Genomic DNA, 23,152 nt, shown 5'->3' on the forward strand with positions numbered 1-23,152 from the left:
ATGTAATGCGAGCTGTGGAGACCGGCCCGGCGGGCGGACCGCGCTGCTCCGCGGGCGGCTGCGCCGTCTCTGGGTCCCGCGGTGCGGGGCGGTCCCTAAGCGCTCCCCGTGCAGGGTGCGTGCGGGTGCCGCGGTGTCCCGCGGGTGTGTCCGCGGTGCGGGGCGGTCCCTGAGCGCTCCCCGTGCAGGATGTGTGCGGGTGCCGCGGTGTCCCGCAGGTGTGTCCGTGGTGCGGGGCGGTCCCTAAGCGCTCCCCGTGCAGGATGTGTGCGGGTGCCGCGGTGTCCCGCAGGTGTGTCCCCGCCGCGGGGCGGTCCCTGAGCGCTCCCCGTGCAGGGTGTGTGCGGGTGCCGCGGTGTCCCGCAGGTGTGTCCCCGCCGCGGGGCGGTCCCTAAGCGCTCCCCGTGCAGGGTGTGTGCGGGTGCCGCGGTGTCCCGCAGGTGTGTCCCCGCCGCGGGGCGGTCCCGCGGCGCTGGCGGGCGGCGGGCGGCAGGTGGAGCCCGCGATCCGCCTGTGCCCGCTCCCGCACCGCCCCCCCGCACGTGGCGCGGCCCCGCTGAAAAGCCGCGAGCGGCCCCGCGCCCGGCACTGCCGCCCACAGCGCCCGAGCCGCTCCGATCCCTCCCGCTCCTGCCGCTCCCGCTCCCCCGCCGCCACGGGGCGCGGCATCCGCGCCTCGCCGCCCGCCCCGCAGCCCGCAGCCCGCGGCCGCTGAGAGCCGGCCCCGCGCATCCCCGCCGCGGGCACCGGCCGCTCGCGGCTGGCGCTGACCTGTTGAAAGAACCGCGCGTGTCTTGGGGATCCTTTGTCTCGAGGCTTCTTTCTATTTTTTTCCCATCTCGACGGGGGAAGTTTGCTCCCCAGACGGTGGCCCGGCTTCCTCCACACCCTTTCCTCCTCGTCTTCCTCCTGTTTTCCAGGATCCGCTGCGCGGGGCCAGAAGCGGTCTCCCCGCGCTGGAGCCAGGGGCACCCGCGGGCTCCGGGCTCGCCCTTTGCCCCGGCGGCGGCGGAGGGGCGGCCCCGGCAACGCGGGGAGGCTCCGCGGCTGCCCCCGCGCCGCCACCATGGCCAAAGTGGCGGCGGAAAGTTGCGGGTCGGCGCCGGCCGAGGACTTGTCCAAGGTGTCGGACGAGGAGCTGCTCAAGTGGAGCAAGGAGGAGCTGATCCGCAGCCTCCGCCGCGCCGAGGCCGAGAAGATGAGCGCGATGCTGGACCACAGCAACCTCATCCGCGAGGTGAACCGCCGCCTCCAGCTCCACCTCGGCGAGATCCGCGGCTTGAAGGTAGAGCGGGGTGGGCAGGGTGGGACCCCTGAAGTTTGTGCCGTGTCTCTGCGGCCCCCCGCCCGTCCCGCCGGCAGCGGTCTCGTCAGGTGGATGCTCCGGGAGGAGCCGCTCCCGAGAACCGCAGGAAAAGTAGACGAGGGCTGGAGTGAATAGCCTTTGATGCTGCTTAAAAATCGAGTGTCCGGCTAAGAGATGAGCAGCCATTCGGCAGGATGTGCAGCACAGCTGGGGTGTGCTCTGCCCCAGTGTTCTTTGGTTTGGTACAAGCACTAAAGTCTGGTCACCTCTGTGTTAGACTCCACTGGTTTGGAGTTCAATGATCCTGCCTGAAGTGCACGAGAAATAAGGGTGTGCAGAGCTGTAGATGTTCAAAAGGTTTTTTGTCCCCAGTTTCAGCTGCCTTAGCCTGTCAGGCAGGCAGGCAGGCTGCTGGAGGGAGTGGGTCATTTCCAGGATGCAGCGCAGGGTATGGCAGGTGATGGCAAACCCCTGGGCTCCGTTTTGGGGTGATCAGAACCAATCCCTAGTTTGTTGTCTGAAAAAGGCATCTACTAATGCATCTCTGACTAACCATTTTCAATTGTATCCTTGTGCAGGCTGCACATCACAAGTCAGACCAGGTCTGTAATGGCTTATCCCTTCTAAATTTCACTCCTTGGTTGGGTGAGAAGCTTAGTCCTAATGTTTCCTTCCCACTTCTGAGGATTGGGAAGATAGTGTGACTGCTTACAGAGGATTACCTTGCTTGTGCATTATAGACCTGGAAAGTTACCTTAGAGCTGGCAGGACCACCAACATTTTTCTGTCTTGTTGCTTTTGAGAAAGGACATTGTTTTTAGGGAATTCTTCCAGTGAGATTGGAGGGAAGGAGAGGAGAGACAGATGCAGTGTGGGCTTTTGAATTATTACACGGAAGTGCATTAGAAGAGAGTTCTTCACTTGTAGAATGGCTTTAAATGATGGAATTACTGAGAAAGTGTCTTTGATCATAGTGTGGCATAAAATAAACAGCATGTGGGGGAAGACTCTTCCTGTCTCCCAAGTTTTTGTGTTCTGCAGAGTATGGGAGGGTGTGTCTCTTCTCTCTTTTTGACCATCTGTGGTGTCTGGGGGTAAAAAAGACCCATCCCTGATAGTATTTAGTAAGAATAAAGCTTGGGTTTCAAATGTAAGTTCAATTACAACAATAGTGTCTTTCTCCCAGTGCTGTGACATCATATGGATTTCTGCATCCTCCGGATAACTGACCAAACACACCAAGATGTGTAGGAAGCAGTGACACATTCCCCTCTCAATTCTGAACTCCTTAAGTCATGTTTAACTTCCTCCTTTTGTTCAGATGCCCCATCTGGAACTTTTCAACAGAATCTGGGAGAAGGAGGTTGTGAGCCCTGTGCTGGTGTCTGGACATCTCCCTCCTTTGTTGTGTGTGAAATACCAGGTCCCTGAGTCAGAATGCCCAGCTGGAAGGCTGCCTTCTGGCTGAGGAATTCTGCACTTCCACAACTTTTTTATTCCACTGTGGGATCACTTCAAATATCTCTCACCAGCAGAGATTTTTAAGGACACCTTGTAGCCTTTTTTTTTGCATTGTCAAATACAGGTTGAAATTGGTCAAGTTCAGAGTTGTTCTGAGGCAAAGATCAGACAAACCCAGGCATTCCTGCATCCAGATCCAGTGGGGTTACAAAAGCTTCCTTTTCTTTGGAAACAGTGCTAAAATGGTCTTTCCATAAGGCCAAGCCTTTAACAATTGTGGCTAATCTCTATTTGTGATATCATACATAAGAAGGAATGAATATGGAGCTGGGGGAAAGAGAAATATGGTCACAAGTCCAAACTAGGCGGGTAAAATACTGCAAATGTTTTCTTTGGCATTATTCTGCTACAGTAACACCCTGAACATTTTTCTTCAGAGCATTTGCCTCAGACTGTTCCTCGTTCAGAGAAGGGCATGGAATCATGTACTGCATTTTATTAGGAGGGAAAAATCTATTAAAGCAGATTATTTAATTTCAGAGTGGCTGAAGCAATCCCGATAAAGTGATGTCTGACAAGAGTTTTTAATGCAAATCTGGAACAACGTCAAACAACCCCCCTTTTTTTTTAAATCTCTAAAATGTTCATCTTTATATGTGACTATGCTTTGGGGAATAGGGAGCCTAGATGTGTAATAATTAATTATTTAAGTGAGAGTACAAGTTCTGATGTACCTTGCAGTTTTATTCAGGTGAATATTTCTCTGGGGAGCGAGATCATCAGGAGAGCACTTACGAGCTTTGCCCAGGTTGGGAGCTAAATTACTCTGATATTTAGCATGAAAATTAATTAAGCACCTGAAACTTTTATGCTGTGTCAGAAGTTAGTCTTTGAACACCTCAGACTAGCTCCAGGTCAGCTTTGGCTGGACAGCAGCTCTGTTTGAAGCACTGTGCTGTTACAACGTGCCAGATCTACACAAGCAATTATTTATGCCTCGCTTGAGTACTTAAATATGATTTTGTGGCTTGTGTAAGGGTGATTGTATAACACCAATTCCTTTAGACACTTCTCTGCCATGATAATCTTTCTCTTGAAGGATATCAACCAGAAGCTGCAAGAGGATAACCAGGAGCTGAGGGACCTGTGCTGCTTCCTGGACGACGACCGACAGAAGGGCAAGAAGGTGTCCCGGGAGTGGCAGCGGCTGGGCAGGTACAGCGCCAGCGTGATGCACAAAGAGGTGGCCCTGTACCTGCAGAAGCTGAAGGAACTGGAGGTGAGACAGGAAGAAGTGGTCAAGGAGAACCTGGAGCTGAAGGAGCTGTGTGTGCTGCTGGATGAGGAGAAGGGCGGCGGGGCCGGGAGCCGGAGCTCCATCGACAGCCAGCTCAGCCTGTGCCAGCTGACGGCGCCCAGCGCCTACATCCGAGACGTGGGGGACGGCAGCAGCACCTCCAGCACGGGCAGCACAGACAGCCCCGACCACCACAAACACCACCCCAGCACCAGCCCCGAGCACCTGCAGAAGGCTCGGGGGGAAGGCAGCCCCGAGCACCAGAAGCACCGGAGCATCAGCCCCGAGCACCTGCAGAAGCCGCGCGGCTCCGGCAGCCCTGACCACCACCTGAAAGGGCCGAGCCCCGAGCACCACAAAGCCGTGGTCAAAGTCCCCGACCAACAAAAGCACAGCAGCAGCAGCCCAGAAACTATCCCAAAGCACATGCTGAGTAGTAGCCCTGAACACTTTCCAAAGCAGAGGCCTGGTGGCAGCCCTGAGCACCAAAAGCACAGCGGTGGCAGCCCAGACCACCTCCAGAAGCACACGCCGAGCGGGAGTACAGAACACCTGCACAAGGTGAGGGGCACCAGCCCAGAGCACCTCAAACAGCACTATGGAGGCAGCCCCGAGCACCTCAAACACCTCAGCGGAGGCAGCAGGGAAGGGACCCTCAGGAGACAAGTGACAGAGGACCTGTCCCCTCACCACAGGAGTATTTACAACGGAATGAATGGTGGGTCCATGCTTCCGGTGACAGCTCTCTTTGAAAATTCCCAAGGTAGTTCCAGTGCTATTTCAGGAGGAGGAGTGATGAAATGTTTCATTTCATTGATGTGAAACGAAAGGTAACGAGCCTGGTGTCAGCATTGTTCCTTTAGCAAGTGATTTAATTGGAGTAGCCCTGTTTGTCCATCTAGCACGTGTTGGCTAAATTGAAAAAGTAGGGGAAAAGTGCATTTTGAGTGCTGGTGCAAGACACCAAGGAGCAGCTCCTGGCCCCAGCCCTGCTCTGTGGTTCGTAGATGTAAACTGTTTGTCCCCAGATGGGTTTCTGTTTGCATCAGGGAGGAATTGCATTATGTTCTGTGTCCTGCCTGTATCTGAGTCAGCAGAGTGGAGCTGGATGTCTCCAGTTTCCTTTCCACCTTCCTCTAGCTTTAAAGATTTTAGAATTTCCTGTCTATTGATTGAAGGCTTCTTATATCCTTTTCCATAAGCTTTGGAGAAGACCCCAGGTGAAGAGTAGGGTCAATAGAAATGAATCTGATAGCTCCTAAAGCTTTTCAAAGCCCGGAGTTTGCATATTTTTAACTATAACAAATTAAAAATTAAGGAAGATCTGAAGGGGTTTCTTTGCTGTTGTTATTGCTGCCTTTTAGAAAGTTTTCCAATAAACATGCCAAGCTTTTAAGAGCTGCGTATCCCCACTGATTGGGATTAATTTTATTCTTAGGATAGTCACAATGTAAGTATTTTGTTATTCTGAAAGTCAAATGGTTACAAAGTTCACTGCTGTAGAAACAACTCTTTGTAGACTTAGCAGAATTTCTGTAGCCTGCTCCTTTTCTTTCCTCCATATGCTTTGAGCTGTTTCCATGAAGGAAATTAGTGTCCTAGTGGAAAACTCTTCTCCCAGACCCGAAGTGGTAAGTGTAGAGACTTCTCTCTTTGATTTTAAAGTGATTAATAAGGTGAGTGTGTGACAAGTATGTGAAGATGTGTAACACAGCAATTACTGAAGTTGGCCTTACACAACTTCCATTAAATACTGTATTCCTTCTCCATTTTCTGTTTAAAACTGACCTTACTGTAAGCACCAAGTGTGGAACCAGACCTCCTTAGAGCACCACGATGTTCCTCAGTCCATCACCGAGCCAGTAGAAAGGTGATCTAAGGTTTTAAGTGTGTATTTTTCAAATCACACCCGGGTGAAGATATGGTTTTTCTGTTCCCAGCATGGTGGGTTTTTGGATTTTTCTGTTGTCCAAGTACCTTGTCAAGGCCCGTGTTGCCAACAGTGCAGTGAGAGCAGTTGTTACTTTAATCCTGAGCTGACTGGCATCCTTTGTGCAGCATATTTCATCTGTCTACAGTTTGGACTCAGGCCACAAGGTGCTGGAGAGGGCAGCTGCTGCTCTGGGAGGCTGTTTATTGACTTTAATCACAGCTCTGCCTGCCCTACACTTTATATAATCACTTTTACAGCAAGTCCTCTTTGGTTTGACAACTCCTCTCACCAGTACCTTGTCAAACTTCTCTTTTTCCATATTTATACAATCTGATGCAAACTTGAGGTGTAACTCTGGCATTCATCTGACCTTGGTCAGTGGTAAAGCTCTTGACAGCCCTACTGTGAGGAAGAGGCTTTCAACTTCAGGGAAATACTTGGTCTTCACAGCAAGGCTGAATCCTCCTGGGTGTTTGGGGGTTTGATTTTGTGGGGAGCAGGTAAAATGGAAATGGTCCAAGTGCTGGCCGTTAGCACTGGCTATTGCTGTGCAAGTAATGTGTGAATCTTAGTTTGCCTGTTCTGTGTCTGCCTGAACCTGCCAGCTGAGTGTAGGGGACGGAAATCCTCATCTTCTGCATCTGTGGTGAGGAGTGGGGAAACTGTGACAACCTGAGTCAGAAAGTGGCCTGGAAACGTGGCCCTCAACTCTGATGAGAAATGCAAAAGGACCATATTTTGGGTTCTTATCCCAAAATCATGTAGTAAATATTCAGTGTCCCCTTGGCCCCTAGTTTGTTTTAAAATTTGGAGTGTATCTAGCCAGGAGATGTTTGACTGCCCATCTGTGTGATGAGTTTGCAGGGCACTTCCGACCTTACTGTGGTACCTGAGGAGTGTTGTGTGAGCAGCAGGAGTGAAGTGCTGGTGACCCTGAGTGACAGACAGCAACCACAAACGCCTTTTGAATAAAAACAACGTATTTTAACTCCGCAACCAGAATTTCCAGACTCGGGACAAGCCTGGCCCACCTCCCTTGGCCTGAGCTGGCCTCTCTTGGTGCCCGCAGGGCAGTGCCGGGTTCTGTGCTGCCGTGTCCCCTCTGCCAGGCTCTGCACTGTCCCCAGAGGTGTGGGGGGGTGCATTAGGGTGTTGGCAGGTTCCTGACAGCTCCTCAGCTCAGTCCCAGCAGTTGCAGCCCAGCGTTGCAGTGCGTCAGGAACAGGATGTGCAGCTTTGCAGGATGTGCTCATGCATTAATCATTTGGGCCTCATGCATGTTTTAAGCTGTCACGAGGTGTGCGGGAAGTTACCTCAGCCTTTGGTCCACAGGCACAGCTGAAGGAATGAGGGATGAGGTGATAACGTTTCCTTTCATAATTCTGCTCATTTTCCATGCTCAAAGGTTTGATCTTGGTTTTTTTTTTTCTTGTATGACATGTCAGCTTTCATTTATAAGATTTATAAGGCTTTTAAAAAGTCCTGCTTCATGGTTCTCCTACATATTTTTCTCAGATAGGTGTCCTCAGCCTTTGGAGTGACAGAAAATGGGATGGGAGAGCTAAATTTGATGGCTGTTAATTGAAAACACCTGTATTTAATTTTTAAGGCCTTAACCAAATAAAACACGATAACGATCTTTTGCTGTAATCACACCTAAATGTTCTGGGTAATGAGAACAGAGATGTTTGGGATAGAAAGATTGCTGAAATTAGAAGGGAAAATGCCAGCGGTAAAAACATTTTGAAGAGAATTTTAATGCGACCTAGAAGACTACATGACAATTTAACTCTGACAGATATTTGGGGTGTAAGTGCCTCTATGTAAATTGATCTGCTTTCAGCATTTGCAATCCTAGTGCTGTTTTTTCAGTCTAAGCAATTTATTCTCAACTTTCTATTTTAAGAAGTCCTTTGTTTTACTCTGAGCTTTGACTTTTGTGTGAAAGGAAAGTATCCAAAGGGTTTCACATGTGCCTCTTGCTTCCTGCTGAGGCTGTTAATGAAGAGAAGTAAAACTGCTGACTAACACCTCTCATACTGCTGGAGGTGTGAGGGCTCTCACAGAACAAATGCAACATCACCTCTCCTTGAGCAAAGGTGCTTGTAGGCTGAATAGAGACTCAGCCTAAACTTTGGACACTTTCTGTTATAAACGTGCTTTTTAGAAGGAAAACAAAATCAGAAAATGCTGCACTGAGTGAAGAGAGGAAACTGCAGTATGACTTCAGAGAGGAAAACCTCATAACGATGTTACTGAGGCAACTGATATCCTCTGGTGGAAACAGCATTTGCTGCCCAAAGAGGGGGATGATGTCATGTTTCAATGCAGGTTTGCTCAGTTGTGTTTCTTAAAGTCGAAATGGAGATAATTTCCCTGTCCTCAATAGCAGTGTACAGCACTTTGTGCGTGATCTGCCTTTCCTGGTGGCACCCAGCACTGCATCTCTGGGAGCCCGAGCAGCATTCCTAACTCTTGGGAGCATAAACAAAGGCTGCAGGATCCACTGAGTTCCCCCTTTGCCAGGATGAAGTAACCTACTGTTTATTTCAGATATTTATTTTTTTAAGCGTGGAGCTCTAAACATTTACGTCTATCAAGCCTTCCCGTTGAATTCCGTAGGTTTCATGCCAAAGTTGTAAATTGGTTTTAGCTCTTCCACACTGTGAGAGAACTGGGGCATGAGATGTGAATACGTGTGGGACTAGAACACTTTGCATTTGTTGCTGAGGAGGAATTTACCGAGTTGTGACCGTTCCTCCACAAACACTGCGAGGCAGAGCTGGTTCCCGTCCTCTGGCTGTAGTGCCACCCCTGGGCTGGAGCCGGTGCACTGATTTTTATTGTGTCTTGTTTATCTCATTGCAAGGCTTTTAAAAAATAATGCCTTTTCTGAGCAGCGAGTGGGCGTTTGTTTTGGTTTGTGCAGGAGACAATAGACGCTCATTTATTTTTCATGGTGGTTGGGTCAAGAGTTGAGCCATTTGCCTTTACCTCAGAGAGCTTATCAGGAGTTTGTGTAGCTACTGTTGTCTGCCTGAAATATGTGGGCAGATGTGGATGTTATTTTATTTTCCTTAGTGCCAGAATGGCGAGTCCTCACATTAAAGCCTTGTCTGAGCCTCTGCTGAGACAGCACCTCTGACCCGAGCTCAGGACCCGGTGTAAGAGTCCTTCTGGTGACTTTGGAGTTACACTGTTATTATTTGGTAATAGTAAATTACGGGTTTGGAAGTATCAGTGATTAAATTGTCAACTTCTCTGACCTCTGGTACCTCTAATGCAGAGTCAGAATACTGTAATAACTTTTGGTAAGTGCTGCTTGTTGAAGAATTTCAGCCTTGTGGTGTGTATTGTGTGTCAATCAAAGTGTCCCGTCCCTTCAGTTCTGTCTGTTAATGGGATCTTTTTTCAGTTTGTGTATTTTGTTATGAAGTTCACAATGGAGAATTGTTGCAGGCTGTGCAGAGATTGGAGCTGAGCTGGTTGATGGTCAGGGAAGAGCAGTCAGTGTAGTGTGGGGTTCAAATTTGGTGCTGCTCCTCACACACAGAGTTCATGGATGTTGACAGGAGCAAAGGACTGCAGGCATTCCAAATTATAGGGTATTTAGTGAGCTGTAATAAAGCTTTGTGTACACAAGAAAATGACTCTGGCAACGAAAATTCATTGGCTTCTGAGCTAGTAAGTCATGTCTTAATTAGTAAACCAAGGCACAGCTTGTCTTAGGTCATACTGTCGTGTGCACAGATATATAGTTACTGAGAGGGCAGTGAGAATTATCAGCAAGGCAGGATCTGGATATAAATCTTGTCTCTTTGTGCTTCTTGACTGGTTAAAGGGTGGTCTCTGGGAAGGGAATCAGTGGGACTGAAACACCGAGCCTGGAATTTTGCTTAGTGCAGCAAGCAGGACAATAATGTGTTTCAGAGGAAATGAATTAAAAAGTATGACATGGAGGGCAAAGGACATACAGGAAAGTTTTCTTAAAAGAGTAAACAGCAATGATACCAGTCTGTGCACGCTGAGTGTTTTTGTAAATGTGTTTTTTTAAAGTGCTTTTCATTCTGAAGGCGCAGGGAAGAGTCAGGGCTGTGATGTGAGATGTGTCCCTGAGCATTTGGGACGCAGCAGGGAGGGGTGTGCAAATGTATTGATTGTGAATGGGAAAGCTGCTGTCTCGAGCTGGGCTGTCTCAAAAGATGAACAGTTGTGTGAAGGCTCTGAATAACAAACAGTTCTGCTTGTCAGTTGTGCTAGAAAATTGCTGGCATATTTGCATTGTTTCTGTAACATTCACGGGAGGGGGGGGAAGAAACCAACAGCTTTGCACCCATGTACTTCAGCAAGAACATGTTTCTTCTAGCCTTCAGTTTTTATTTGCATGGTTTGTGTGAACTTTACTGATTTGTAAAAGTCCATACAATAATTTAAGGGGTTATTTAGACTAATCAAACACAGCGTTCAAGCACTGTCGAGAGTAAAAGATGTGTCATAGCTGAAAAAGCCAAGTGAGCCATGTGGCAAACAGCACTACTGAATGTCCTCTGAAGGTCTCCATTTCTCCTCAGGGTTACACAAATTATCACAGAGTGTTTATGCCTGTAATATTAAACAGCTCTAATGTGATCAGTAGTGAGATAGCTCCTTCAAATGGTTGACCTCAAAACTCCCTGGGTGTCTCCCACTGCATCTCTAAGTTCCTGTGAGTTGTGAAAACGTCCCTTGATCAGCCCTTGCTGTGGAACACGGACCTGGGACTTGGGTTAGGAAAAAACCCCTGTATTTTTTACTAAGGGTACAAGGCTGATTCATCAGATGAGCCTGGAGAAAAGCATTGATTGCTGCCCCACATCCCCTCCTGCTTCCTGAGCCTGCTGCTGTCTTACACTGAACAAACCTTGGGGAGGGCCAGAATCCATCTGATGGCTTTTGTGGTCTGAAAACATTACTGAGCACATTAAGATGGTCTCTAAAAATAGTGCTGGGTTATGAGAAAGCAAAGGAACACTTCCCTGAAGGTAAATGAACACACCAAGCACAAACATAGCAATGCTGGGAGGTAGAACCTGAACGTTCACTCAGATCCCGCGAAGTATTCGAGCTCTTCACCCCTGGTGGCACCGAAACGGGGTGCCCAGACAGAAGCAAGATGCTTGAATATCTGTGCCCCTCCAGTGCTCTGAATGAAGTCACTGTCATTGTTTGAGAATTTTTTGTAACCTGAAGTTCAATTTTGAATTTTAGGTTTTTTTGCGGTGTCACTAAGTCCATAAAGGAAACATGACAACAAAGTATTCCAACAATGTTTTTTTTCCTAACCAGCTCTCCAAGCACCAAGACCAAAGGCTCTTCAGTCTTAACTGAACAGCAGAAGGTGCCAGAATCTATGTCTCCTCTGTAAATGACCTTTTGATTTATTCCTGTTGTTGGATCACCTGGTCTGCACTCCACTCCATAATGCTGAATGCTACATTCTCACCACTTACAACCATAGCACGTGCAAATATTTTGGACAACAAGGAGGACAAAAGCATCCTGAGCTTTTATTAAAAAAGTGCTACTTCCAGCATGAAGCCACTGGGATTTGTGTATTTTACCTTCCCCATGAATGGAATAACCCTGGACAATTTTGTCCCTTTTGAGAGTACTGGAATGTTGTATTCAGCCTGGTAAAAATGAATTGCTGGATTGCCTGGCAGCATGGAAGTGACTGGTCAGACTCTTGGAAGCATGGATCTCACGGTTTTATCCTGTCAAGTCACTTCATCATCCTGGCTTTGTCCAGAATGGGTTGGACAGCGTTGACTCCTTGTATTGATCACAGAACTGCAAGTACATCCAGCTGCAGACCCCTGGAATACTGACAAGATGGTTGGGGAAGTCCAGAAAGAGATGTAGCACAACAGGATTTGCTTGTCCCACATTCCTGATAACTCTACAACAGCCCCAAATCAGCAAAGTGCATTCGTTGTACTTAAAGGACAAGTCAAGGCTTATCAACTGGAAACGTGTCCTTCAGGCCCTGAAGCCACGAGTCATTTTCCTGGGCCACATGTCCTACTCCACCTCTCTTGCTCCATGGTGGTTTTGCTTGATTTTACTTTTTAACTGACAAACCCAACAGTTGATTCTGATAGCAGTTTGGAAAATGGATATTTGAAGGATTAGTGGAGAATGTTTGACTGAGAATTTCTGTTGGTGTTGAGAGCAAAATACCTGTTGAAATTATCTCCGTGGAAAGTTCTGTAGTTTAAATGTAGCAAACCTTGGCTGTGTCTGCCTTGTGCTTAGTAGGGATGCACTTGGCACATGGATTTTTCAGTCAACTGACGTTAGATATTAGTCCTGCCTGTAGGATTTTTGGATATTCATTGTCCTCATTGCAAGGGAAACAGGATATTGCCTGTGAAGATGCAGTCAGGTGACAGCCTGGGGAGCAAGAGGCTCTGGAAGCTCTTGGGAAAGGATCTATAATGGAAGATGAAGTGACAAGTAGATCTCCACTCCCTGGGATGAGAAAAATCCAGATAGTGTTTATATTCTGTTTACTAGGAAGTGCTGTTTCCCAGGAAACCAGGAACATTTTAACACTGAGCCTTCCTGGACTGGGTTTTTGCCCCTCAGTGTGGTACTCAGGTGTGAGAGGCTGACAGTGTGGAGGGGTGAGATTTTGGGGGTAGATAAGGCATGGTTTGGTTTCATTGCAGGCAAGTTTGCTAATGCCTGTTCCCATAGGATGGGAGATCTGAGCATCCTCTGCCTCCTCACGGCTCAGGGGGCTCCCTCACCCTGTGCTGTGGCACCACTGCCATGGAATCATCTGGTCCTGTGTCCTGCATGTATCAGATCTGGCAGCCAGCACAATAAATGGTCAGCGATACCTGTCTGGTGTGTCTGTGGCATGTTTAAGTTCTGCTGATTTTGTGGACAGAGGGAAAGACTGAAAATCTGTAACATGTTGGTCTTCAGACTAAACCTATTTATGCACCTTCTGGAAACTGCCTTTGCAGCACGGCCCTTCTTTTCGGGCCCAGTCTGTTGGGTCAAAACCTTCATGCTGCAGAAGCTTCTTTCTTTCTGAGTTTCAGTGAGCCCTGTGAGCTTCTGAAAGGTCCAAGGCAAGGCTGTGACCTCAGGGGTGGGGACCGAGGTACCTACAGGAGAGGAGGATGGTGCTGCTTTTCTTTGCTGCCTCGGTTGCCATGGAAAGCAACCAGAAAGTCTTGTCCTTGCTCCAGGTTGTAACGGGGCAGTAACGGAGCCTCCGGGGCTTTGGGATCGGCCTGGAGTGACTGTGAGGACAGAAAGCAGCCCTGACCAGAGGGCCTGGGCTTTTCAGCTGCACGTGGAGTAACTCACAGTGCCTCTGTCCCTGGAGATCTCCCGCGTGTTCCGTGGGGTGACATCAACGTGTGGGACATGGATTGATGCGCGTGAACTCTGCCCTGCTGGCCAGGACAAATGTCTTTGTGAAGGCGAGACCTTGGGGGGGTGTGAAGAGCTCTGGATGTGCTGTGGCCCTGAGTAAATGCCTGGGTACTACCTGGAGCTTTTTATCAATAGTTCTGAAAACAGCGTGCCAACAACGCAAATATTGCCATTGTCACCCCCAGTGGGAACAGCTAAACAAATGACAAGACAGGATTCAGCAGCCTCAAATCACTAAACCTTACATGCAGCTTTCCTGAGTGTTTGCTGCTGATTATTCTGTTGCATCATGCCAGTTTTTTAACAGCTTTATTCCTGGCTTAGTCTGTTTTGAGTGTGGTGTAAAAACTGGGGCTGACGTTACTCACACGCCTAGAAAACACCTTTGTGAACAACCAGCTTGATACAAACATTTTCAATGTGTTTCCTTTCAAAATCAACTTTTAAGACAATGTTTCCTTCCTTCCTGAGTTTCCTGAATTGTGCTAAGCCGGCCAGTGGGAAACAAAGCTATTTTTAATTCTCTTTTGTGTGCGTGCTGCAGTCCTATTAGAAGCTGTTAATGTGCCTTTTGCATTTACAGGCGGGCTTGAAAGTGTCCTTGCACAGAAAGCCATGAATCCACAGCTGAAGTGCTCTCATGGCTTTACCAGAGGAAGCTTTACCTTAATGTCTTGCTTTTACTGTTGCAGAACAGTTGTGTAGCTGGAGCTGTCTTGGGAAATCAGGATGCTGGTAGGACTGAGAGGCAGGGGCAGCTATCAGCCGAGGATTTCAGGCTGCCAAATGGTACCATTCAAAGGGGTATTCACCTTTCATCAGAGTAAAATTCAAAACTGAACATTCCGGAGCTTAAAAACCCGAGAACGGTGTTTTGGCAGGGTGGTCATCTGGCCCTTGGTGTCCATCAGTGGTTGTGAGCACAGTCACTGCAGTTCCAGCAGCTCCTGCCGTGCCAGGCAGCCGGGCTTTAACCAGGCTTTAACGGCCCCGCTCTGCTCAGATGGGCTCTGAGCGCGGCTTAACGGCCCGATCTGAGCCCAGCTTTACAGGCACATTAGCACCGGGACTGCTGTCATTACAAACTAGAGCACACACCAGGCTGTGTGACCTGAGCGTGATTTAGCAACCCCTTAGTCTTTTAATTATCTCCTTCCTAATTAGATTGCTCGGATTACTTGGTACTTGAAATAAGTGCATATCTTTAACTTCTCAGGGCAGTAAATTGGAAAAAATTCACTGCTTTTCATTTTACAGGCATTTTGTCTTTCCGGCTGAAGTGCAGCAACATATGGTGCTACTTCTGAGGTAGCACTTGTCAAAATATCTTTGCTTGTAAAGTTTTCTACAGAGCCATATAATTTTCTCCTGTAAAAGCATTCCTAATGTATTTAACTGGTTTTTATAGCTACAGCACAGGACTTGTCACGCTTCTGTCATTGCAAAGTTTTAGTGGATGGAGGTCAAGAAATTAAATTGAACCCCAAATAAGAAGAATGGGCAGCAAGTAGTTAGAAATCTGAAGAAGTAAAGTAAGAGTGATAATTGTGTAAAAAAAAGAAAAATAGTTTATCAAAACACTTGCCAGGTATTTTGAAAGGGTCAAAGCAGTAGTTTTATTTCAAAGTTGAACTCTTAGGATATCACTGACAGTCAGTGGACATGGAATCCTCTAATGCAGTGTCCAGAACCCTCACGTGGTGGTTGGTCACATCTCTGTTTGTGTGCAGTCTGGTGCTCACAATTCCCAAGCGATGCTCTTCCTCCTGCCTGAGCCATGGGAAGCTGGAGCCATGAGCAGGCACTGAAAATGTAAACCAGCAGCACACTCATCTATATACAATGAAAGGAAACTGGAAATGTGTCTGAGTCTGAAGAGCTGGAAAAGGGAGAGGAGGAGAATAACTGGAATATTCTGTATATTTTTGTCTCCATTGCTGGACTGGTACCCAGTGTGAGAGATGATTAGTGAGAGGCTAATTGGCCTGTTAAATACACTTCTCCAGAAGTGTGGTCCCCTGAAGTGCAGGAGGTTGCCAGGGCAGGGCATGTGCTGGGCATCACCCCCAGGACCTGTCACTGCTCAGAGAAATGCCCTTTCTCAGAAGGGGGATGTTCCTGGGGACTTGCATGTTCCCACCGAGTTCAGGGGCTTCAAGAAGCAGGGTGGGTTTAAGTGGTGTCTTAAAACAGGAGCTGGGACTTGGAGATGTATTCCAGGGGAGGAGCAAGGAGCTGCCCCTGCAGAGCTCCCTCCCTGGGAGGAACGGAGGGAGCAGCCAGTGCACAATTGCTGGAAGTGGAAAGGAAGGAGAAGGACGGACTGAACAGGATCTCCTTTCTCCTCTCTCCTGCCGTGGGTTCAGAAGCTGATTGGCACCTCTAGGGAAACATCCCTGGGATGTGGAGATGGCTCTTGTGGCTGTGTTTGAGGCTGAGGGACTGGGGTCACACCCAGTGAGCACAGGCAGTAGAACTGGGCAGAAAAGAGCTTCTGAGGGGCTTGGAGGGAAAGAAAGTAGCTGAGGTTCGACAGAGTCAGGGTTACATCTAGGAATGAACAGGTTGTAAAGTGAAGGGCTTGGAAAAAAATATGTGAGGAAGGGAAAATGTCATAATCCAGTTACCCAAAGTTGGATTGTGTTGAATTTGCCCTGCTTTTGAGTAGTATCCCTGCTTCCAGAAAATGGAGGAGTGGGAGAGCAGGATCAGATTGCAGGGCAACCGGAGCTCCAGCATCCAAATGTGCAACAGCAGGGAATGCTGTAGGTAGTGACTGCTTGCATATCACCTCTCTGAGGGTGCAGGGGCTGGAGGGGTTTGTGCCTGATTCTGTAGCTGTTCAGTCAGTGCAGGTATCAGTTGGTGTCCTGCCCACCTCTCTCTGCTCTCAGGTGAAACCAGGACATTTGTCACAGTGTCACCTTTGTGTGGTGCTGATCCTGCCCAGCTCCCAGTGGCTGCTCAGCGTTTTTGCCTCTGTAGCACCTCTGAGCTCCCCGTGGCTTTTGGTGTCTTGAGCCCTGGAGGGACCTGCTGCCAGTCTTCCCTTGTGATTGGGAATGGAGATCTGGCAATCCTGAGAGTGGATGGTGTAGAAATCCAAATTTCTCTTTGTATGCCCTCCCCTCCCCTGCCAGAGTTTTCTCTAAAGCAGGAGTCTTCCTCTCTGTACTGGAAGGCAGAAATCTTTTGTTATGAAATATTTAATGTTTCAAACAACTGCTGCCACGACATTGTTCAATAGTCTGTGTTAGTTGTACTCTGCTGCTAAGTCTGAGCTTTCCTATTTAAAAAGGGGAAAGCAAAACATGTTTTCTATCCACTTTATACTAAATTACTGATTTCTGAAAGTCGTTACTGCGAGTCCTTTGATTACTGTTGCTGGTGAAAAAGAAATTACATTAAAAACCAGCTAAAACTCTAATGTGAGATTAAAATCCACAGTGCTGGTACTGTTGACCAGAATCCTTGAAAAGGAATCTGGGAGTTCCTCCTGGTTCCTGCTGTTAGTCCCTGTTGGAATGCCAGAGAGCCGCCAGGTGAGTGTGGCACAGGAAGTTCCTGGCACGAGGAAGTTCCTACAGGTGCCTGAGCTTCTCAAGCTGAGGAGCTTGAAAAAAAGATCTCAGCTAGGCTGGATGGGGAAAGAGTCTGCTGGCTCACTGTATGTGTGACCATACCTGGCAGCAGTTAATTTAGGGGCCACCTGTCTCGTTTAATTCAAATAGGCACTGTTCACTCAGCTGCACAAATAGGACTGTCCATCTGCACACCCATTATCAGACCAGATTAATTAAAGGCACTGCATTCACTGCAGTTACAGAGGCTGCCATGCATTGCTTGATAATCATTTAATTATATGTTACATAGGTAGAAAGCACCATGTAACTTGCATGTTAACCTGCAATTTTTGCATCAAACATGAGGTTTTGTTTGTTTGTTTTTTGTTTCATCATTATCAAGTCACTTGGCTAAATAGCCTTACGAAGGTGGGAGGTTTGAAGGATGTACTGAGGAATTTGTAATGCTTAGTTTTAGCCTTAGGACCGTTCCTAACTATAACCTTAAGTGTCTTTAATCTCTCCATTTGTCTAAATGATAATTGTGATAAATTTACCATGACTCAAAGGTACTGTGGGATATTTCATGGTAAGGTGCACCCCCTTCCTTCCACGCTTTTCTACAGAACCCCAGGTTGGATGTGCAGCTGCTTTGGGGAAATTCCAGACCTGTTTCAGAGGGATAGGGCAGTGCAAGGAGGTGCTCAGTGTGGTGATGTAGAGCTTATATTGCAGCTGTACCAACAAGCTCCATCCTCAGATACACAGGCTGTCTGAGATTCAACAGTAAGAGGGAAAATTGAATTATGACAAGTGTTGCCAATCCATTACTGTACCCAGGGCAGGGAATTAGACCTGCTCTCTGCAATAAATGAGTATCCTGGAAGTCTGAGAGCCGTCCTTGCCATGCTCCAGGCTCTGCCTGCTGCTACAACAGGGTGTGAGCAGCACTTGAGCTGTTCTGTCTCCATTTCTGGAGACTGGAATCATTCTTTGTTTCCTTCTGCCATGGCTTGGGTGACAGTGCAGGGCCAGCAGTGTTTGCCTGCTAAAGAGACACACTGCTCACTGTTCTCCTTGAAAATGCAGATTTTAGCCACTGACACGTTAAAAATCACGATTACTGTGTGATCTTGGCTGTGGTTTGGAGCTTTTTTTCTCTAAAGGAATTGCATTTCACTGATTTGTAGCAAAACAGAACTAGATGGAGAAGTGGGATGGTTGAAGTTGTGGGGAGAGAGAAGTCCAGGATTGTGCAGCCCTTGGCTGAGGTTCTGCTGTTTTGCATTTATTCCTCTGTTCATCCCAGGAACAGACCTGTTGGAATGGTGAGCCCAGAATCCCGAGGGTAAATCAGCAAGACTCCCTAAATTCATTAAGGTACCTTAGCACTGTTCTGGGCTGTAAAGGTCTGACTGAAAAGAGCAGAGACAACTCTTCCCCTAAACCTTTGCTTCCCACCCCAGTTGAAGTGTGAAGGATCAGTGTGTGCAAAGTGAGGGAAGCAGGCATGGTTGGGACAAAACCTTGGCACAGCTGGCCACAGGTAGAACATCCTTTAGAACATTAACAGGGGAGGAAAGCACTGGCTGGTGAAGAAGGGACAGAGGGACTTGGCAAATGCTTAAATGTCTTTAGTTTCTTTTTTGGTGGGGAGGAGAAATGGGTTTGAATGAGGAATTGATCCCACACAGTTTGATCCTCTTGCAGGAGTATTGCCATTGATTTCTGGAGGAGCAGGATGTGGCCACCGTGCTGTGACTGTGCTTTGCTCTTGGTACAGAATAATTCGCTGCCACTCCAAGAAAGCCCCAACCCAAACAAAACCACTCTCTGCAAATGAACAAACCAAACCCACTTGGCTGCACGGTGACTGAATGAAGGTTTTTAATCTCTAATAAGATTGTTCTGGAGCCAGGGAGGCTGAGGGAAGGTTTTCCCTGAAATCCTGCTCCTCAGACTAACTGTGCACTTGCTGAGCCGCTCCGTAGTCACAACGGTTAATTCATTTTCTAAAGATCACAGACACATGAAACTGAGACTTTTTGATTTATTTTGAGCTCTGAGGAATATAATGTGAAAAACTATTCAGGTTTTACTGGCTGGCCAGAGCCTGCAGTCAGTTTAATGAGACACAGCTAAATTTACCATGATGAAGTGCTGCTTCGTGCATGAAATAGATGCTGCGGTCCCGTGCTGCTGATTGATGATTTATTACCTTTACAACTCTGGCACCAACGTGCAGGATTAATTTCCAGTGGATTATTCATTGTTTGCACCCCCTGGAATCTTACATGATTGATAAACATAATTTAAAATAAACACGAAAACAAACTAGGAGAGATTTTGAAGTTGTGCATTTTACAACGCTCCGCTTTACCCCAGGAGATGTTTTAGAAACCTAACGTAGCATCAGTTTGTGCTGGGAAAGATATTTGTGGCTCCCTTTGTTCTGGTTCCTTGTGAAATTACTGGTTTTATTCTGTAGAGCTCTCAGGGGGTGGATTTGAGCTCATCCCTCTGTGCCCGGTCCGTGGGTGCCCAGGGCAGTCCCTGGGCTGATCCCAGCTGACAGGCCTCTGTTGGCACCCCGGGCACTGGGAGCCCAGTCATGGAGAAATGCCCACGTCAGGACTTGCACAGCCAGCAGGATTTGCAGCTCTGAGACTCGTGTCTGCTTTTACCCTTTAACTTCTGGGGAGAAAAACCTGTTGGGGCACGGGATTAGCGCTGGGAAACGGGGAGGAGGATCCAGCCAGCAGAACACGGAGAGGGGTGTTAGAGGCAGAGCAAACCAGCAGGGGTGGGGTGGGGTGTTCTCTGCAGCACAAACACCCCCTGGCACAGAGTTTTGGGGCTTCTGCTGCTGCAAACAAGACTTGGGTGCTGTGTTTCAGGCCCTCAGTTGGCTGTGGCCTCACAGAGATGAGGTGCCTTTGCTTTGTGAGAGGTTGGTTGGTAACCCTCCTTTCCCAGGCTCCTGGGCAGGGCTCGGCGGTGTCCCAGCTGACACAGGCAGAGACCTGGGGTTTGCTTTAATCTTGATTTATTTAAGAGAAAAGAAGCTGTGCTTTTGCAAGCAAGGCTCTGCTCAGCCTTTGGCCACTGGGCAGGTCAGTCTGGGCCCTCACCTGGGTTTTTAACCTCTGCAAAGAACACAGGTGTGTGAGTGCTGGGAAAACCATCAGCTCTGGAGTCAGGCAGAAACACCGGGGGGAAAGGTTCAAACACTGAGCTGAGATTCTTTCTACTTGTTCTTTGTGGTCCCCAAGACCAAGAGCTTTAAAGTTCTCTGCAGATATTGGTGGTGGGATGTGTTGTCAGTCACTCCTTGTCAGGAGCTCTTGTGTGGTGCTGCTGTGTGCTCCAAGCAAACACAGCCCTGTATCCCTGTCTCCTTCGAGTCCTGACCATGATTCGTGTTCTCTCATCACAGCATTTATTACTATTATCATTATTAGTAATTACATTATTATTATTATTACTACTACTACATTTATTCTCTTTATCACAACCATCTCTTGTCTCTCACCATCTCTGTGCCCCTTGTCCCTGCCACTCTTCAGTGTTATATTTTCAGAAGATAAAATAGATTTAATTATAAGCAAAAATGCCTGCGGGGCATGGAAACGGTCCAGGACTATGTCAAGAAGAGAACATTCCCATTCTGGGGAAAAACTCCCTTCTCTGACCTCTTTTCTCTCTTGGAAAAGCTGTTTCCCTTATGTTCCTCTGCCCGTCCTCAGAAACTTCAGTGCTAGAGAATTTTAAAATATATAAACCTTTTTTTTTTTGCCTTTCATGGATGGTGAAGTAAATAAGTATCTGCAGTCCCACACACTGAGCAGCAGTGGTGCCTTGGAGCTGCTCAGAACTCATATCTGTGGTACAGAACCAAGCCCTGCAGTGCAACAACCCAGGGAATATTTGCTCGGCTAAAAATCAATCGTGGTGTTTCTTTCTACATCTCCTGTTTTGTTGTCTGTCATCTTGGATTTATCAGAGCAGTCCGTGTTTGGGCTCTCATCCTGATGTGTGGCTGGACTGTCAGATGAACAAGTGTGGATGTGAAGGAGACAGTTTCCTTAAAGGGCTGTTGGCATCTCAGTCTTCCCCCTTGGAAAAATTGTAAGCAGTGGATGCTGTTGATGTTGTGGGAGACAAGGGTTTGTTTTCAAGGACTGTGCTCAGGGTACTCATAGAACAGTGAGTTCAGATTATTGACTTCTGGAATGTGAAGTCATCAAACTCCTGCTATGGAAAAATCTTTCTGTATTACAGAAATATATCTTAGGTCAAAAATAGTTTTGTTTGCCTTCCCCAGCAGCCAGACCTCTGGGGGCTCTTTGTGTCTCTCCAAAAGGGTCCTCAGGTGGCTGTGCTGGTGCTTGTGGTCCTGTCTGGGCATCGCAGACAAACCTGGGCAGGGCTGAGACCTGTTTGCTGTTCCTCTGGAACAGCCTTCCCACATCTCCTAGAGCTGTTCTGCCTCATCATTCCATGAACTCTGTGCTCTGCTCAGCCTTGGCTTTGCTCTCAGCAGCAGAATGTGTTTTACTGCTTTATTTTGCAAATACTGCTCCAGTGTCTTCTGTCTCCATGGTGTACTCCTTACTTTCCTACAACAGAAATAATAAACCCTTTCATTATTATTATTGCTAATTATTGTTATGAATAGCAGGGGGAAATTAGTGTAATCTGGAATCTCATTGCAAGTTTAAATATAACAGAGGAGACACTAAAGTTCCTCTCATCCCAAGGCAGAGTTTGGATTTGACGCCTCCCTGGGGATGTGCTGCACTTTGTGTCATGTGCCCACCCTGCACCCTGTGCTTCAGTCCAGCTTCCCCTGGTTGAATGACAAAGGAATGGCCACGACACAGTAAAGCAGGAGTGAGTTTTGTATTGGAAATCCCAAACAAACTTGGACCAACTCCCTGCGTGTGAAGTTGTATTCCCTGTGGAGCTGCTGAGCCTGGCACATGGCGAGGTGGGACTCCTGCTTTGAATGCAGAAGGAACAGAAATAAAGCTCTTGTACATGAGGAACCCCCCAGTATTTGCTGAAGGAGTAAGGCAAGTGGTTTGATTTTTTTGTTGGTTTTTTCCTTGCATATTCTTTTCCTTGGAGAAACCAAACTGGGATCCTGTCCCAGAGCTGAGGTTCTGTGGTGGGCAGTGTCAGCAGGAATGGGAAAAGTCTCTGCAGGGCAGAGGGACAGTGAAAAAGGGCAAGGTAGAGTTCCTAAGCAGTGTTCCTTACACTTAATGCAGTGAGTGCTGGAAACAATGAGCAGGTTTGGTGTCAGGTTTTGAAGGTGTTGTACCAGAGCCAAGAAAGGGGCAGGAAGCCAGGAAGCACTGGGGTGTGCTGAGGGTGGGGTTTGCTGGTGGGAGACAAGCAGGAGCTGTTGGGAAGGTAAAAGAGAGGTTGCAGGACAGTGGAACTCTGAGTTCCTGTCAGGGCTGCTGTGAGCTGTGCTGAGTGTGCAGGAGCTGGGAACATGATGGGTGTCCCAGGGGAGATCGGTGCTCCAGAGTCAGTCCCCTGCAGAGCACCAGGCCCAGGGGTCACTCCAGGAGAGATGTTCCATCCCAGAACTCGGGGATGCTGCAGTGTCAGATGCTGAGTGCCACAGCCTGCTCCTGAGCCCTGGAGATGCTCTGGATCTCCTGTCACAAGGGATAGATCAGGAGGGAAGTGTCCAGGAATATGTTGCAGTGCAAGTAAGTCCTGGTGCTGACACTATTTTTGGAATCTTTTCCCTTGCCTCGGCAGTATCTTGATGAAATCAAGTGAGACTGAATAGGTTTAAGGTTTTGGAGAGGGAATAATGATGATGATTTTCTTGAGGCCAGTTCTTTTCCCACAGCCCTTTCTTCACTGCTTTCTCCCATAAGAGGAGGGTCTGACTCAGGAGCTGGCTTAATCTGATTTAGGAACAGCTGGAGAACAGATTTTGGGTTTAGTTATTTATACATCTTAATACATCTTGCTGCTTTCACTTTGTCTTTTTTCTTCCTAAAAGAGTTTTACCAAATGCAAAGACACTGTAATGAGGAGGGAAGAAGGTGATCCCTGGCTCCTTTCTTTTTCCTTTTCTCCTCCTAGAGAAGGACCTTGTGAATGTGAGTCCATGTACCCAGCTCCCTGCAGCCCTG

The 23,152-nt window shown here is 47.9% G+C and overlaps 1 protein-coding gene and 1 long non-coding RNA gene across 5 annotated transcripts in view; one reads left to right on the plus strand and one right to left on the minus strand.

Annotated features, from left to right (window-relative positions):
• The first annotated feature begins 1,010 nt into the window (after positions 1 to 1,010).
• The window catches only part of CCDC85A (coiled-coil domain containing 85A), a 56,936-nt gene continuing 34,794 nt past the window's right edge, over positions 1,011 to 23,152 (plus strand). The window contains exons 1-2 of one of the 3 annotated variants that reach the window (XM_051792892.1): positions 1,011 to 1,285; positions 3,867 to 4,782. In XM_051792892.1, coding sequence (XP_051648852.1) covers positions 1,067 to 1,285; positions 3,867 to 4,782 — 1,135 coding nt within the window. In that variant the 5' untranslated portion in view covers positions 1,011 to 1,066. The remainder of the gene's footprint in view (positions 1,286 to 3,866; positions 4,783 to 23,152) is intronic. The other 2 variants (XM_051792891.1, XM_051792893.1) reach the window with 2 other exon arrangements.
• LOC127473365 (uncharacterized) lies at positions 15,025 to 19,075 on the minus strand. 2 transcript variants are annotated; one of them, XR_007905388.1, is made up of 4 exons: positions 17,847 to 19,075; positions 17,549 to 17,760; positions 16,307 to 16,602; positions 15,025 to 15,232 (listed from the first exon to the last, which is right to left on the minus strand). It is a non-coding gene; the product is annotated as an uncharacterized LOC127473365 (long non-coding RNA). The 2 variants fall into 2 exon arrangements; XR_007905387.1 differs by lacking the exon at positions 17,549 to 17,760 and having other exon boundaries at positions 15,039 to 15,232; positions 17,828 to 17,919.

The sequence above is a fragment of the Manacus candei genome, unplaced genomic scaffold (genome assembly GCF_025592945.1).
Source record: "Manacus candei isolate 608988 ecotype Guabito, Panama unplaced genomic scaffold, ASM2559294v1 h1tg000035l, whole genome shotgun sequence".
Taxonomy (NCBI): Eukaryota; Metazoa; Chordata; class Aves; order Passeriformes; family Pipridae; genus Manacus; species Manacus candei.